General features: G+C 45.4%; 1 protein-coding gene across 2 annotated transcripts in view; it reads right to left on the bottom strand.

Annotated features, from left to right (window-relative positions):
• The window catches only part of ATP2A2 (ATPase sarcoplasmic/endoplasmic reticulum Ca2+ transporting 2), a 43042-nt gene extending 25319 nt beyond the window's left edge, over positions 1 to 17723 (bottom strand). The window contains exons 1-5 of one of the 2 annotated variants that reach the window (XM_087705515.1): positions 17288 to 17723; positions 14946 to 14963; positions 14763 to 14845; positions 6724 to 6828; positions 4234 to 4372 (exon numbers count right to left, since the gene is read on the bottom strand). In XM_087705515.1, coding sequence (XP_087561641.1) covers positions 4234 to 4372; positions 6724 to 6828; positions 14763 to 14845; positions 14946 to 14963; positions 17288 to 17405 — 463 coding nt within the window. In that variant the 5' untranslated portion in view covers positions 17406 to 17723. The remainder of the gene's footprint in view (positions 1 to 4233; positions 4373 to 6723; positions 6829 to 14762; positions 14846 to 14945; positions 14964 to 17287) is intronic. The other variant, XM_087705516.1, reaches the window with a different exon arrangement.
• Positions 17724 to 17948: the final 225 nt, after the last annotated feature.

Raw genomic sequence — 17948 nt, 5'->3', positions numbered from 1 at the left:
AAGGCTGCCAAAAAGCCTGACAGCTGGATCTCTCGGATGCCACCCATCCAATGCCTGGCACCCCTGCAGACAGATGAGGTCCACTGCTCCCAGCTATGGGGAAATGCCGGCTGGGGGATTCTGGGAGTTGAAGTCCGCAGGTCTTCAAAAGATGCCAAGGTCGGTCACCCCTGGCTTGGCCCAGCTGGGATTTGGCCCTCGCAAAAAAGCAAACTTACAGACTATGACAATGTCTTACGGGCAACCTCAATTTTGTGACCTCCTACACTAAAATTCAGTATCTTGCCCTCAACTCGCGACAGTTTGTTTAGTGACCGTCCAAAAGTTACAAGGGCAACCGATGACCGTTTTTCACACTGATGACCGATGTAGCATCATCCCCCTGGCCATTGATCAAAATTCAGATGCTTGGCAACTTGATGTGATTTCCCCTTTTGCAACCATCTGACAAGCAAAGTCAACAGGGAAGCCAGATTCACCTAACAACTGCATGACTAATTTAGAACACGGTGCGGTGATTCACTTAACAACCGTGGCCAGAAGGATCATGGAACCAAACTCAAGCAATCAATGTCTCGCTTAGCCACAGAAAGGTTGGTCTCAGTTTCAGTTGTAACATCGAGGACTACCTGCAATCCTTCACCTTCCTTGGACACAATCCTCAAACACAGTTCTATATTAATTTAGGAACAATGCAGGGGAAAACCAAAATTATCTAAGCCTGTAAATGCATTTCCTCTCCCCACAAACACATTAATGGTTTCCACAACAGAATTTGGCCGGGTGCCATCAGATTCCTGCCAGGCTTACGCTGCGACTGTAACACCAGAGATGCTCCTAATCGAATTCACAACTGCACAATATTAGCGAAGGGGCTTGCGGCCGCCTCGGTGAATCAGCCAACTGCGGGGTTCCCGAGCTCCCTTCCCCGATAAACCTGGTTACTCCACATCTCTTTAATAACAATAATTGTCCCTGTCCCAATGGTTAAGAATTGTAAACTGATTATCTGAAAATAATGCGGAGGCTTTAATTATAGCAATAACTATGCAAGGAGGGTTTTACCGAGACAAGAAAGAAAAATATAATTGCCAAGACTTGTGGGGTGGCACGGCTGGAGGACAGAAATATATTTTCCTTACAGACGGAAAACCATTCTGAATAGCTTTTGGACCAAGCAACAAGGATCGGAGCAAAAAAAATAAAGGAAGTTTAGGCAACCGTTAGATCTCGTAGCCAAGTTGTCAATTCAAAAGAAGTTTCTGTGCTCCGATTCAGTGCATTTGCCAAATCAGAATGAAACATCGGTGGCCAACTTATCTTGATGTTCAAGAATTTTCTGCCCGGTGGTACCTTTTGTTCCAATAATAAATTCCTCTCGGGTTCTACTCAGGTTATAAGATCGCAACCATTCTGCGAATTCAAAGCACGAGAGTAGCAGGCCTCGCATTCTGCAGGCTTTATACTTCCATAACTCACAGGAAGAGGGGGGGGGGGAGGACCCACGTGGCAAGAGGTCAAATGCAACAACCCTTTTATAAATAATTCTGGAAATAAACGCAGTGTCCTGGTTTGAACTCTGGGCCATGTGGGGGGGGACGGGGACACAGATTTTAAGGGGTTACGGCATGAGCCTACGATTTATTTTGCTTTGAACTGCTTCCCTTAAGAACTACTATCTGCATCAAAGCAGGATGAAAGCTCTGGGTAAATGTATTTACATATTTCTTACCCACAAAACGCTGTTTGACATTGTGACTCAAAGAGAGATTAGAAGGGAGCCAAGTCACGCTGAAAGCCAAGCGCACCCCGCAGTGCCCAGCTTTTCCAACTAGTCCTATTAAATTTATACATTTATATTTACACAACACACACACACACAGTTTCAAGGCCTGACAGGGATTTACACTGACACTAAACAGGAACGTTAAACACAAATACGAGCTCCCAAAATTCCCACCAACGTTACAAGCAGTTGTAGAAAATTGATGCCTGTTTACAACGGAGTGCCCAGAATTAAGGCTACTGTCGATTTACAATCAATAGAGTTTTATTCTACTACTTCGTCCACCGAAGTGAAGTAGGTCCAGCGTTTGGCAAGCCACTAAATTAAAGCAGTCCCCCGTGGCGAAAGGCTTCTACAATTGATCCAACATAAAAGTTGGCTCAAGACACGCACCGTGTCAAGTCATGTTAGGTTTGACCAAAGCAAAGAAACCACGCTGTAGCTCAGAACATCAGGTCAGTGGCTCAAGAGTTTTCAGAATGAGCGCCGAGGAAGGGCTTGGAAGTCATCCGAGCATCGTCGGGATGGCCCTTGGTTCCTAAACTCCATTACGAGGTCCTACAAGAAACCCGGAAGGCCCTTTCATCCCACAATGCATTTTTCCTTTGCAAGAGAACCGGGCAGAATTTCCTGCTCCCTTCACAATTTGGTGCCTTGTCTGGATGAAGTTCTCGGTTAAGATCAACCCCCGTGCAACCCATTCTAGCAGGGGTCTCCAACCTTGACAACTTTAAGACTTGTGGACTTCAGCTCCCAGAATTCCTCAGGCAGCTTTGCTGGCAGAGGAATTCTGGGAGTTGAAATCCACAAGTCTTAAAGTTGTCAAGATTGGAGACCCCTGCCTTATAGGGTCAGCCCCTCTGCTCCCTTGTAGAAACCCTCTCTGGCCGTTAGGTCCCACTGACCTTAGGGGGGGGAAGATGGTGGCCACCTGGTTTCTTTTATGCTGATCAATAGCGTGGAGCTTTTGTTTGGACACGCAAATGTCCCTGGCACGCTGCCTAAAATTCCGCCATCAGATACGCATCCCCCGACCAAGGGCTCTGCTGCTTCCCTATATGGTCCTCTGCTGGCAGGCGCCATGTCAAAGGCCATCCAACACGCTTAGGCTTATGACAGAGGCATGCCCACCGTCTTTCACACCTCAGGAGTCTTGACATCAGCTATGGAACACGGTGTCTGTTCCCTGGGAGAGCTATGCCCTACGTCCGTGGCTAAGCGGACGGACGGGCGTCCTGCAGGGAACCGATCTGGTCACTGCAAGATGGAGCAGACACAAAAGGTTTAAGTCCACTTTTCTTCGCTAGAAGGCAGGGTTTACGCCAGGGGTCCCCAAACTTGGCAACTTTAAGACTTGTGGACTTCAACTCCTAGAATTCTCCAGCCTGCATAGCTGCCTGGAGAATTCTGGGAGGTGAAGTCCACAAGTCTTAAAAGTCTGCTTTAGGCCTTTCTCCTGCCCTGGGGAAGAAACCCCATCCTTTAATCTAAAGCCTGCTTTTTCTAGAAGTTGTCACCGCTTTCCCTCAGTTCCTTTTTTCCCCCGGATGCTTCATTTTTTTTTTTTAAGGTGACACAACTGGTGCTCTCCACCAACTGCGCTACACACAAGATGTGCCAGGTGACCATGGCATTGGCAGTCGGCCATATCCAAGGCAGTCACTTGGGTGGGCTGGGAGAGGAGGCGAGGAGAGGGCATATCAGGCCTCCAGGGGCAGCAGAGCACAGAGGGAGGCGGTGGTCTCCTCCCGGACTGCTCTGAAGCCTACACAGAAGAGCTGAAAAGGCCACTGTGAAACCTTCTGGGGTCAAAGAAGTTTGGCGAAATGGAAGGAGGAGCCCCTCTGGGCTATTTTTCTGTACTGAAGGGGAAAAAGGGCCACGGTCAGAAACCGCCCGCTGATAATACAAGCCATATGGAGGAACAATAAATAGGGGCCAGGCTCTCTTAAGGGCACGAGCTTAGCATGGGGATCATGTAACTCAGGAGCCTCCAAACTTGGCAACTTGAGATCTGTGGACTTCAATTCCCAGAATTCCTCAGCCAGCCCTGCCAAGTCACCATGTTTGGAGAGCCCTGATGTAACTCATCAATACAATACTTTAAGTTCGGAACTGAAGAACCAAAGAAGCTTCTTGCGTGAGAAGGGAAATGTTTTCAATGTTTTTGGAAAAAGCACCTTTGGGGGGACAACCATGACCTGGGTGCTTGAGAATCTCCGTAGACACTTCAACTTGGAAGAAAGGGGTTACCCTAAAAGAAGGGAATCCTATGCAGCCAAAACCCAGCTTTTGATTTCTTCTGCTTGCTTTCTAAGAGTTAAAGGCACGTCAAGAGCTAGTTCAGGCTCAAAACATGGAAGCGACACACAAACACACACACACACATACAAAAAAAAAAAAGCATTTTGAGAATCCATTATTAGGTAGTAAATAAAAGTTCTCACCAGCTACTTCCACGATATCACCGGGGACGAGGTCTCTTGCTTTTATCCTTTGTACACTTTTTCTGTCTTGTCGATAAACTTTTCCCATTTCAGGTTCATATTCCTTAAGAGCTTCAATGGCATTTTCAGCATTTCGCTCCTAAAACGCAGGATCAACAGCAGAGGTTATGATAGATAGATAGATAGATAGATAGATAGATAGATAGAGAGAGAGAGAGAGAGAGAGAGAGAGAGAGAGAGAGAGAGAGAGAGAGAGAGAGAGAGAGAGAGAGATAGATAGATAGATAGATAGCCACCGAAGTTTGCCATTTAATAAATAATCTAGGATCATCCGCTGGTAGAAACAGAGGCATCGTATTGCTGCTGCAGTTAAGCTAAAAGAGCAGCCTGCAAAATTTCACTGTCAAATGCAGAGTCTAAATGCGCAATTTTTTGGTGTGCACAAAGCCAAAAAGGAGATAACCCAACAGCCAGGATCCTTTTTAACTGCGGATTCTTATCTCTCTTAAAATAACTCAGATCCAAAGTGTACTTCTTGACTAAATGGGTAACTGATAAATTTGACAACTCAAAGAGTTACAACTGGGCAATTAAGTTCCTTCATACTTTCTCTGCCCGCAGCATTTGGTCCTCTTGGGCAGAGAGTGTGTTCATTGTTCCAATTGAGAGGCCAAAATAGCAAGGGGGAGGGGGGGGGAGAGACAACTGTTCCCACAACTTCAACACATTTCACACTCCTGACTTGCTAACAAAGTGCCTGCTATCAACACAACACGGTGGCAGGGTTGGGATTTTTAAACCAAAACCTTTGCAATGCCTCAGGAACATTTTGATTTTTTTTTTAGAAAGAGCCCAGGGGCTTCGGAGTCAATACAACTGTACCTTACTGCTAAAACCTTGCTAAATTATGAGTTTGTCATGAAAAGGCCAGCAGCCAAATGAGAAACATCTGCCCTTGTTTTTTTGCTGTGGCACTTGGAGATGTGGAACCCAAATTAAGTGGGAAATATGTCCATGTAAAAGGAATGTGTGTTCGCAGGTATTTCGCTTGTCACAGACCTCTTGAAACAGGAGATAAAGACTAAGGAGGGTAATCACAACTCTTGCCTTTCAAGCTAAGAAATACATTTTTTAAGTCACCCCGTTCATTTTCAGAAGCAAGAAACATTAAACTGTCACCAACATTAGCAGACAGATGATTAGTGAATATTAAAGCTTTTTATAGCATTTGTTCTATCATAACAGCTACATTTTCATCTGAGTGCCGGAAGAATTTTTCACTCAGCTCCAAGAATTTTTCTTGCTTTTAAAAAGCTGTTTTCATATTATTACTGGGGTGGGGAAGGCAACAATTTGTCTTTTTTAATAGACGTACATCTAACTGGAAAGCCTTTCAACTTTCAGCTATTCCAATGCACCGACTGTAAATTAAATCCCTCTAAATTCTAAATTTAATGGGCAGTACTGGACTTCATTTTTTTTTTAATTATTATTTTCATCATTTTAAAACTTCCTCTCTGTTGTGCTCCCATGCCACCTTAGATGGCACCCTCCAGTTCCTATGGCAACAATACCCTGCTATGAAAGATGAATTATGGGCAAATTATGGCTTTCTCATGCGACCAAGATGAAAAAGGGGAGAACAAATAGGGCATATTCATGCCAGAAATGTCACTCGCATCTAGGAAGCAAGCTATTAATATTCAGTACTGTATAACCGAGTGGAAGGACTCAACCACAGGACTGAACTGTTATGTCCCACAAAACAAGAGCCCAAGTTACTGTTGGCAGCAAGCCGCATCCACCTGCCCTCATGCAAGGGAAAGCAGAGGTCAACCCAGGCTGCAGGCTGGGGAATTCTGGGAATTGAAGTCCACATGTCTTACCCTTGCCAAGGTTGAGAAATGCTGCTCTGATACATTACCCTGGTAACTTGTTTTGATATCCTCTCATGGAAAAACTGAGTAGGAATAGAAGGCAAACATGGGCTCTGCCCTAATAGGAGGATATATTTTGGTGGCTGCATTGGCTTGGGTAAATTGCACAGGATGTGGTTTACTGGATAGACAGAATATTCACCAAAGAAATTAAAATGTTTGGTGGCTCTTCGGTTTCCCACAGATTTAACCTATAATCCAATCCACACAACCTTAATTTCTATTAATGACATTCTAGAGTCCTGCTCTAGAGAGTGGCAGAGAGTGGAACTCACCACTGCTTTACTAAGGAAAGATACAACTGATGGTTAAGCATTAAAAAGTTCAAAGTCTCCTTGCTGGACTGAATTAAGTGCACGGTTATTTGGATCCTGTCTTATCTTTACAACTTTCTAAGAATGGGAAAGGTTTAATCGAATTTCAGAGCTAGCCTCCGCTTTCAACTTTCTTAATAAATACGATAATGGTGGCTCTAAGCAACATAAAGCAACCTATTGAAACAGCACACATTATGCAACGGCTTTTCAATTTTCCCGAGCACGTCTCTGCTTACCTGCCACACACCCACAATTGCATTAGCAACTAATATGAGTAAGATTACAAAAGGTTCTACAAAGGCTGTGATTGTTTCTTCTCCTTCTTCAAACCAAGCCAACACCTGCAAGAGAGATTAGAAAACTCAATGAAGTTACCGGGACGATTCGGTGGCATTTTCTGCACATCAACTTTCAATTTTCACCCTGCGTTTATTCCGTGGGTGATTTCCCAGCTCGATTGCGCAATTCCAAAATGTCCGCTGACTCACTTGAGCGCACCTTGAGGAGCCAATTCGATTACCAGGAAGTAATTGCCTCACCTGCGCTTTTCAAGTAGCTGGCTGCTTTCAAACCAATTTTGCAGATCAGATTAGGCCCTTCGCTTTTTGTTTTCAAAACAAATTAACACGCTGTAAATAAATCCCATCTGGGTTAGAATAAGGCCGACAGGAACACCACCACTGCATTCCTCGTTAATAAATCATCCCTTCCTAAGGAGAACCTACGTGGCAATCTAAGGAGCTGCTCTTCAAAATCAGGAGACGCAATCTGTGTGAGAGTGACTTAAAGATAAGAGCATGGGTGGCTTTAACAGAGGGCAAATTCTCCACTAGCGTTTTCATGCTTGGTCATCTTGCCAAGAACTGAATGGCAGACAGATTTGATCTGTCCACCGGGCTCCCTGTTATCGTTATGGTCTGCTGCTCACCCCAGCACCTTTTCCAGGAGCCGAGAGAGGCTTCTATTTGAAGACCTCCTTTCTATTTGAACTTCAGGCTGGCTGGCTTCCGAGATCTTGAGTGCTCCTGATGGCAAAGGATTCTGTTCCCTTTCAAGACTCATCAAGATCTAGGGGGGGGGGGGGTGTCTGGTTCGCAACATGTGCTAAGCCACCAAGTCCTTTGTATGGGATCATCCAGGAAACCATCATTTGATGGTATGCTATTCCAGCCAACTAGAGTTGGCTCAAGCAAGCTTACTTGTAGTAACTAATGGCTTAATCCAATATATGATCCCATCATTTTCTAGTAACAGCAGCTTCACTGTCCCCCGGATCAAGAGTGAACTACATCTAAAGCCGAAGAAAATTAGTATTTAAGGCTAAAGGATCCGTGAAACCATTACTGTGGGATTCTCCCACAACAGGACTCAAAATTAGCTTTCATTCTTCCCTGATTTCCAACAAAAAGGGTGTTAATTAAGAACTACCCATCACACCAAATAATGGATTACTTAACCGTGATGCATTTTGTATGAAGCCATTGGCTGAAGACACACAGCAGTCTAAGCCGTAAGCAAGCCAGCTTTAATGAGGATTTGGATATCTTGGAACTCATCCTAAAATATATCTCAGAAGACAATGTTAAGACACTCTGGAAGGCGTCCTTAAAATCTGGGACACCTCTCTGAAGCTAACTCATTGTCCTGACAGCATGTCAATATTTCCACAAGCTCCATTACGGCTTCGTACAATGATTGTTTCCAAAACTCAAAAAGAAGTTAAACATGTTCCTCTTAGAACAAAGCACTGATCAAAGGACTTTGGAAGTCCTATACCCCAGGTTTTTTGTACTAGCTGAAGATTCTGGAACATTTCCCCAACCGTCAAGAGTTACTCAGCATTAGGAATTTAACTGTTAAGAAAAAGAATGTATATGCCATGTATTCTTTCACACACACACACACACACAAACACACACCCCGAACTTTCTAATTCCAAGGATCATGTTACTGAAAAAGGTACATGGGGTGATGACCACAATTGACTCGCAAAATGCCAATCTAGGCCTTATGAGTAACAGAAAGTGACATTGCATCAAAGGCTGCAATGATTCACGAAGAAAAGGGCTAATATTATGTGGGATATATTGAGCAACAGGAAGTACAGAGCAACTGACTTGAAGAATGCTGAAATTGGTCTTTGGAAGTCATTCAGCAGCAAGTCATTGTTCAGATCTCTTTTAAAGAAAGGAAGCAACAAAAGAAGCGCGGGGGGGGGGGGGGGGGCTCGAGATTCAGAGCAGCTTCTCTACCGCTGAAGGGGCATCGCTGAAGGGGCATCGTGGTGGGTTTCCAGATGAGAGGAAATTGGGGAAAAGAGTATAAAGCCTAGAGAGACTGGATGGCCAAAAAAAAAAAGTGTTAAAACGGGAGAAAATATCTGGATTTTCTGTTTGATAAAATGGTAGATGGTGCCCTGGTCCACCATAAAGCTGGCTGAATTCATACAACACAATGAACCCTAACTCTTGGGTGGGGGAATTGGACTAGATGACCTACAAGGTCCCTTCCGGCTTGATTTACGAAGCGCACCAAGTCCAAAGTAAACATACGGTTATACTTCTGCAAAATGCGTTAATGGAAACACCAGGGTTTTTTTTTTTCTTACTGGGGCCGCAATGTAAAACACAATTTCGAAATTTGCACTGAGGACACAGATCCTCACAGAGCCAAGCAAAAGGCAAGTCCTGAACCTTTTAGAAATCAGCTGTCCTGTCTTGACCCAGATTGGAAACAAGAGCCCTCTGACCAAATTTAAACTTCCAAAATTTGACTCCCAGGTTCTGTAAAAAAAGAAATGGGTGCAGCAACTGTCATTTACTCCCCCTGAAACGCCAGTAACACAGCTTTGATGCAGACAACTTGAATTTTCTCTTTTACAGCACGCTCCGTGCTGGCAATATATACCAGAGGTAAATCGTATGCATGTTTTCCTTTTGATTTTTTGGGTTCAGGAAGATCCTTTTTGCTTCCCACTGCAAAGCACACGGACCGGACTTATCTAACTCCGTCGCTTTGAGATGGGGAAGACCAGGCGATCCAGGAGCTGAAATGAAGACAATGGAGGCTTTTGCTTTCCAGTGTTGGTTACTGGCTATGTAAAAAGGTCAAAGCAATTTAGCAGCCGAGTCTACAAAGCATTTGGCGAAGGGGAGGGACATCGGTCGATTTTTGAAATGACAATCACGCGTCAGGATACCGTGTCATTAGGTAGGCCAACATATTTCAGGGCCGGGAAGCTCCAGGTTCCGTATGTACTGTAAACCTAAGCTACAAGTGAATTTTTCAGGATACCAGCAGCACCGATTTTCGGCTTTAACGGCAAGTGTGCCAAGCTGCCATACTGATCTAACACCGCAATGGGACTTGGAGGCAGCATTTTCAAGGACAATGACCTCCTTTGCCTGAACTTCCACAGAGCTCCATTTTTGAGTTTTTCATGTGCCTCGTAAGTATTGCTTGTCCGCCCTCTCCTTCCAAATTCAATATACAAATTTGCACCCGTCTCTTCAAAATGCAGCTACAGCAAGTAAAGGCAGAGGTCTTCCCAGGTAAACATGCAAAGAGTTACAATCCTGAAAAAAAGCTAGAGAGCTCCATGAAGCCACCTTTAAGCACTTGATCTAATTTTGAGTTACCTTGCAGTACTTGACTCCAGGTAATATTAAGGGACTAAATGCTGTTATGCAGCCTAGAGAGAGACATAATGTCTAATGGCATTTAACAAAAGGCAAGAGGAACATCTGTTCTTCTTTCCTTTCATTAAAAGAGTCGTTAAAGTTCGTTTTTCTCTATTCCATCTCGGCTTGTTTTGGTCCGTTTGATGAATTCGGAGGAGCTTATTAAATGTTAACATTGTCCTCTTTTTCATATTCTCTGCAGGACCATCTGGCTCCCTCAGGAGCTTACCGACTTTGCCCATATTTCACTTAAAATTAAAACAAGAGAAATATTTCCTAGAATAAATAATCCTGACAAATTATTCCATATAAATCCTTCAGGGGGAATTGGCAGCCATCCATCTAAGTTATCCCCATGTTTTTTTATGACTCAACTCTCCCTAACAAGTGTTGGAGAAAGATAAAGCTATTAAAGAGAAGGAAATGGTGGGAACTATTTGCTACGATGCCAAACTATTAGATATAGAGACATCTTTGGAATAAAGAAAACCACCAAGGCTACGCACCATTTAAAGATGATGCAAATTCTAAGAGGTCTGCAATTTTTTTCCACTGCAGCCCTGGGGTGGAAATCCATTATAACGGAGCTTGTCTAACAGCGCAAGTATCTAAATTCTCACGTTCTCGAATAGCATTAGGCTAAAAATGGGTTTAATGGGTTATTTTGTCACTTGTCTGAACTCACTCAAGGGCACAAGAAGCTCAAATCTTTTATTGGAATTGCTGAAAGGCTGGTACATTTCTCGTTTAGTTCTGCTGATGGGGAATATCAGCAGCTATTCCTCGGGGATTTTGTTTGGCGGGGGGGGGGGGGGCTTAAAAGGCAGGGAATAAATTAAGGGAATGAAATAATCATGCCTTTTGAAGGCAAGATTGATGGGAACATGCACACCAGTTGCTAGGGAACACAACAAAAATTATCTTATCTTTTTATGCAAGGAGCAACTTTTACAGACCCAAACTAATATTTCCTCTTGGGTTTTTATACTGAGGTTTAGGTCTTTACAATCGAAGATTTCGTTGAAATGTACATGAAAAATAAGGCATCAGTTAATGTTGTGCAACTGGATTTCTGCTTTGCAAATGTTCCTTTCTTTCCCAGCCCATTGCAATTTCCTTTGAAATAAGGTTGCTCAACCTTGGGCGTTTTAAGATGCATGGACTTCAATTCCCAGAATTCCCCAGCCAACATGGCTGAATTCTAGGAGTTGAAATCCCCTCATCTTAAAACGCCCAAGGTTGAGAAAGAGTTCTCTGAAGGATCCACAACCTTTTTCTTCTTTAAATTCACTCTCAGCAGAAAAACTCTGAGCTTAGTTTCACTACTTGGTATATAACATGATATATCTGATTAGCTGGATGTTTTCTCCGATTCAGGTTAAAATCCCTCTCTGCACAGCTCTCTGGGAAAAGGTTTCACTTGAATTCACTCTTGACAACCTCTTGTCCTGCTGGAGTGACAAACAGAAGCTGCTACAAAGGGAGTGATTGAATATCAGCCCAGGGCAAAGAGATAATGCCAAAGGTGGAACGTGGTGTCTGGATGCTTAGCGTGAAGTAACGCTTATTCGACTTTATTTCTGTTAGACGAGTAAGATGATCCCTCATATTCCAATAAGTGAAACTTATCTCTGTTGCATCTGTTATTCCTCGGCCTCAGAAGAACAATTGTAGGGATCGGCCTTGCGGATTCAACCAACACACTTAGAAGCAGAAAGCCATTTTTCTTCCATTAATGACTCGTCCTTCCCTCTGCACCCACAAAACTGCCAAATCTAAAACAAGGAAAGCTCTTCCCAACACTGGAAGTCAGCTGAACGTCTTCTACTGGCATATAGCAAAGGCACTTAGACTTATATACTGCTTTAAGCGGTTTAGAGAGTCAGCATATTGCTCCCAACAATCTGGGTCCTCATTTTACCCATCTCGGAAGAAGGGAAGGCTGAGTCATATGGTCATATACAGACAACCACAATTTTCTAATCCAGAATAGCTTAGAAAGAGGTCACTTTTGGGGCATGTGACTGTTGTGCTTTATTCTAAATTAATGACCCACCATTCTAACATCTCATTAGAAATCACCAAGAAGGCAGCAACCAGGGCGTTTCAGTACGTTGTTTCCACAATTCTTTCAGCATGAAATGGGATGCTTCAGACATCATTTCAGAATTTTGACTCATTATGAATGAGGTTACTAGTTGTCCCGTTTTGCCAGGAAAAAGTATTCTCAAATCAGGAAGTCTCCAATCATGGTTTAATTTAGCAATATTCCTTGCATAGGAATCTCTAGCCCATTGCTCTTCTAAGACACCATAAAATCAAGAGGGGGGGGGGTGGAATCCTTTCTTACAACAGCAGCAAATCAGAGAATTTTATTAAGACATCATGGTCAGTAAAACAGGACGCACATCAAAGCAAGGATAGTGGGCTGTGGGTACCAGCATGCCTGCTGAGAATCAAAGTTTGTTTTGTCATCAAAACCCAAGCTCAAGGAAAAAGTGAGGAAGCAGAAGGATATTAAGTTTGGAAGCAGCGTACAACTTACAGTGGATAAAAATGGAACAACCTAATACAAACAGGTCAAATTTAACCCAAGATTGTAATGATAACTATTAAAAAGTAAAGGAATGAAAGGACCGCAAAGAATGGAAGGTTATTTACTGCTGTGGAATTAACAACTCTTTCAATTAAACTCAGAAATAGCTCAACAGGCCACAAAGAGATACTCGCTACTATACAGAAAATGTTTTGGAAATCGTTCTCTAGGCTAATTCATGTCATGGTAACTAACAAGAGCAGTGTTCTGGGCTTGGAATGTCAAATCATCTTTAAGACCGGTATGTTTTTTTGTGTATAAATCGCCAGATCTCATTGTTCTGTGTAGAAATTTAGAGTGAGGAGGAAACCTTGAAGCCTTTGATGCAACAACAATTTTCCTGCGAAACGTCTACCATAATAAAGACGTCATTTTAACCGATTAACTGCAAAACCAGCATTCTACCTATATTTCTCTCCTGAATGGAGACTTGTGGGACAAATCTAGGACTCAACAGTTCATATATCATTTTAAATGCTAGAAAGTGAATGGGCACACTAGCAGTCTACCACACCTAGGGCAACCATAATTAGACCTCATCATGCACCAACAGCTACTTGTCGATTAAACATTCATCCACCCCAAAGTCACCAAGAAAAAGCTGACACACAATGATTGAATGACTTGTTGCTGCAGAGAGGAAAATCTATGCGAAAAACACCAAAAAAATCTACTCTCCCAGCTGGTTGAGTCAATGGCATGAAACTGGAAACTCTCACTGGCTCAAAACCAGCAACCATACACTCTGATGGTTCAAGGAGGTGATCCTTCTTTCACTTGTGTGTTTTTAAATCATATTCCTGGTTCTGCACTCCAGTTAAGTCAAGAGTGCACCGATTAGTTTCATTGTTTTAAGGTCTCTAAGGACAGAGAAACAGAAAACTCCCTGTGTATCAATAACCTCTGAATTAGAACTGAGTTACAGACAACTTCTACAAGCCAATCTGGATATCTGAAGCTTCTCTTTTCACAAGAGTTTCCAGGGGCCCTCAAAATCTATTCGAGAGTAGCATCCCGAGAACTTAACACTCCAATAATCTATGTCTAAATCAGAGGTGTCCAATTTTAGCAACTTTAAGACCTGTGGACTGCAACTCCCAGAATTCCCCAGACAGCTGGCTGGGGAATTCTGGGAGTTGAAGTCCACAGGTCTTAAAGTTGCCAAGGTTGCACGCTGCTGGTCATAACGAAACCTTGAAGGACAGTCTAGGAAGGGAGATACTTTGCAAGGCTCACCCTGTTGTATCCCACTTACAATGCATTTTTTTCACGGCCATCTCCAAACGCATACTTGGCACCTGGCAACACGACCCTATCCTTTTACACATTATTTTAACATTCCGACTCGATTTCACAGCCCTCATCCTACCCCATTCTGCCCAGGGAGCAAAGAGTTTACTTTACCAGAGGCTTCCCAAAGGTCAGTGACCAAATTTGGTCAAAAACGGTGCCATCATTGCTGTCATCATTCTTGTCACTGTCAAGAGCAACAACTGTCACCTTGCTATTATCAGCAAGAGAAGGCAACTGGCATATTCCCCCCCCATACAAATTCTATTTACAGTTTGCATTGCATCCAAAAAAAAGACTTCCAGCAGTCTCGGTGAGTTTTCATAACAATCAACCACCAGCTAAAAAAAAAAAAGAGAGCCACCCTATAGCAGTTCACCTTCTGGCTGGGGCCAAGGTTAAAAGGCAAGAACCTATTTCAAACACAGAGACAGTCGTGTCTAGTCACAATATTCAAGTACGCCTGGCTTAGGCTGCTGTGTGTTCTCATCCCATCATTCCCCTGACATTGTATTCGTTACAAGAAACTTGCTCAAGATTCTGGGGTGCAAAGCTACTGAACCCTGCTGCAAAAGGAAAGCATTTATTTCAAGCCAATGACAGGACAGAATAAGGATACCCAAAAAATCATTTTCTAACTGTCACTAGCAATCCAGCAACCCTGGATTTTAATGAAGATAAAAGCCATCTGTTCAAAAAGGATACTTACAAAAGATATACATGCTGCCAGCAACAAAATTCTAACTAATAAATCTTCAAACTGTTCGATCACCAGCTCAAGTAAAGTTTTTCCTGCCAAGAAAAAAAAAAATCAGACTTCAGACATTGAGCAGAGAAAGGGCGGGGGGGGGGGGAAGAGTCAAGCAAACCAAGGCTACAGATGCCGGCTTACCTTCTTCAGCTGGTAGTTCTTCAAAACGCCAAAGAGTCGCAGAACCACGTCAAGCGGGAGGGGGAGAAAAATCAAAGACAACCATTGTTAGAAATGTAAAGGTGCCTGAGCTAGATCAAAGAGCTTTTCAGCTTTTAAAGGCTCCAGGGCCAAGGGAAGAGATGTTCTAAGGGGATGAGCAATGCAATAGTTAATTAGGCTTCCTTCAATGAGACACACACAGAGAGAGAGAGAGGCGGGCGCAGGCTTCCCTGCATTTTACGTCAAGAACATTTCGGCATCCAGCTCTCGCTCTCGGAAGGGTTAGTAATCCAGCCAAGTCATCACTGCTCTTCCTGTGGTTCCTAATGCAGCTCCATGCTTTCCACCATTCCCCATTCACTCCTCCGAAGAAAGAGGAAGGAGAGGGCGAAGTTTTTTTTTTAATCTTCCCATGCACATTAGGGTAGAGCCTGCCCCCCCCCCACCCCCACCTTCCCATCCTGCGAGCTCCAGAGCTGGTGGCTTTTGACAAGCAGAGAAAGTCCAAGCAACAGAGCCAGGCAGGAAAGGCGAGAAAACAAAGGTCAAATCGAGCCAAAAAGGAAGAAGAAATCAAAGGAGGGGGGAAGAGGGGGGAGAGGAGACCCCTGATTTCCCCACCCCACCCCACAGGAAATTCGGAGTCTTTCTCCCTTTCTCAGGAACGTGCCCGGCAGTTTTCCACGTTGCACAGCCCCGGGGCAGCAGCTGAAGGGAACACACGAGGTCGATGCCCAAGTCAGCCATCTTCTTCTTTTCCCCCCCACTTTTTTTCCCCCTCCTGCCAGATTGGGGCCGGGGGGGGGGGGGGCGCAGGCAGATGGTCCCAGAGGAGGGAGAGGCATAGGGGTAGGAGGGGGTGGTCTCCATCTTCCCGGGCGGAGAGTCGGGATAGATGGATACATATTGGGGGGGGGGGGGGAGGAGAGATTGATATAAGGTGTGCGTGATCTCCATCTTCCTGGATGGAGGGTCTGGATGGATATAGAATCAAAGGGGGGGGGGGTTTAAACCTGAATGTAATAAAGAATATGGGGGTGGGGGTGATAATCCAGCCCAGGATAGGTGGGGGGGGGGAGATGATTGCCAAGAAGGAGAGGATGGGGATAGATATGGATTCAAGGGCAAATCTGAATGTAATGAGGAATATAGGGGGGGGGATTTCATCACCCAGGCTCAGGATTGATGGGTGGGGAAGGGGGTAGACAGGAGGGGGGGGTTGGCGATTGCCAAGAGGAAGAAGGGGATAGATAAGGATTCAGGGGGGGGGGGTTAATATGAACATAAAAAGGGATATGGGGTTGGGGGGTGGGCTTGACCATCCAGCCCAGGGTCATAATAGATGGGGGGGAGGGGGAATAGACTGGGGGGATTGACAAGAGAAGGAAAGGAATAGATAAGGATTCAGGGGGGTTAATATGAATATAAAAAGGGATATGGGGTTGGGGGGGGCTTGACCATCCAGCCCAGGGTCATAATAAATTGGGGGGGGAATAGACTGGGGGGGGGGTTTCCAAGAGGAGGAAGGGGATAGATATGGATTCAGGGGGGCTGAATATGAATGTGAGGAGGCATATGGGGGGGGTCATCATCCAGGGCCAGGATTGATGGGTGGGGAAGGGGGTAGACAGGAAGGGAGGGGTGATTGCCAAGAGGAGGAAGGGGATAGATAAGGATTCGGGGGGGGGGGGTTAATATGAACATAAAAAGGAATATGGGATTGGGGGGGGTTGACCATCCAGCCCAGGGTCATAATAGATGGGGGGAGGGGGGAATAGACTGGGGGGGGGGATTGACAAGAAGAGGAAGGGGATAGATAAGGATTGGGGGGGGTTTAATATGAACATAAAAAAGAATATGGGATTGCGGGGGGGGGGGGTGACCATCCAGCCCAGGGTCATAATAGATGGGGGGGAGGGGGGAATAAACTGGGGGGGGGGATTGCCAAGAGGAGGAAGGGGATAGATAAGGATTGGGGTTTTTTTTAATATGAACATAAAAAGGAATATGGGATTGCGGGGGGGGGGGGTTTTGACCATCCAGCCCAGGGTCATAATAGATGGGGGGGGAATAGACTGGGGGGGGGGGATTGCCAAGAGGAGGAAGGGGATAGATATGGATTCAGGGGGGCTGAATATGAACGTGAGGAGGAATATTGGGGGGGGGGGTTTCAGGAGAGATGAATGGGGACCGGGGGGGGGCGATCGCGAAGAGGAGGAAGAGGAAGGTGAGGAGGGGATGGAGAAGACCCCCCCCACTCCATTGTCCTAAGGGGGGGGGGTGAGAAGGTGGGAGAGGAGGGGGCCGCCGCCCACGCCTACCGTTGGCTCCCCACCGTTCCTTCTGCTTCTTGACCTGCTCCACGCTGAGCCCGGTGCTCTCGTTCACCCCGAAGTAGCCCAGCACTTCCTCCACCGTCTTGGTGTGCCCGTTCTCCATGGCGGGGGGAGGCGCGGCGGCGGCGGCGGAGGCGAAGGCCCCCCCTTTCCTCTCCGGCGGCAACGGGGAAAAAAATAAATAAATGAAGCGGCGGGGGAAGCAATACGGGGGGGCGGTTAAAAAATAAAACGGGGGGCGCCTCGGGCTGCCCCCCCCCTCTCCCTCGACCCCGCCGGCTCTTTCCTTTTTTTCCTCCCGGTCTTGAGGCGGGGGAGCGTCGGTTTCTCCTCACGTGAGGGAAAAGTTCGTCGAAATGGGGGTCAGTTTACCTCAGAAAAGTGAGGGGGGGCGCCTGTGGGGGAGGGGAGGGGGGCGAAGGCGGCCCTGAGGTAAAAAAAAAACAAAAAAAAACCCGAAGCCGCCGCTGAGGAAGAAGAAGAAGAAAAAGAAAAAGAAGAAGCCGGCCTGGGCCCTCCCGCGTCTTGGGAGTCGCTCCCTTGCCCGGCGCTGGCTGAACCGGCAGCGGCTGCTCTAATAGAATTTATCCGAGGAGACTCGCCGCTGCCCCTCTCGCGGCCGCGGCATGTGGACGACGCCGATTGG

This window comes from Thamnophis sirtalis, unplaced genomic scaffold, assembly GCF_051295495.1.
Source record: "Thamnophis sirtalis isolate CommonGarterSnake01/CBP01778 unplaced genomic scaffold, rThaSir2_p1.2 scaffold_2, whole genome shotgun sequence".
Classification (NCBI taxonomy): Eukaryota; Metazoa; Chordata; class Lepidosauria; order Squamata; family Natricidae; genus Thamnophis; species Thamnophis sirtalis.
The sequence above is the reverse complement of the archived record's forward strand: the minus strand, read 5'-3'. Positions and strand labels throughout refer to the sequence as shown.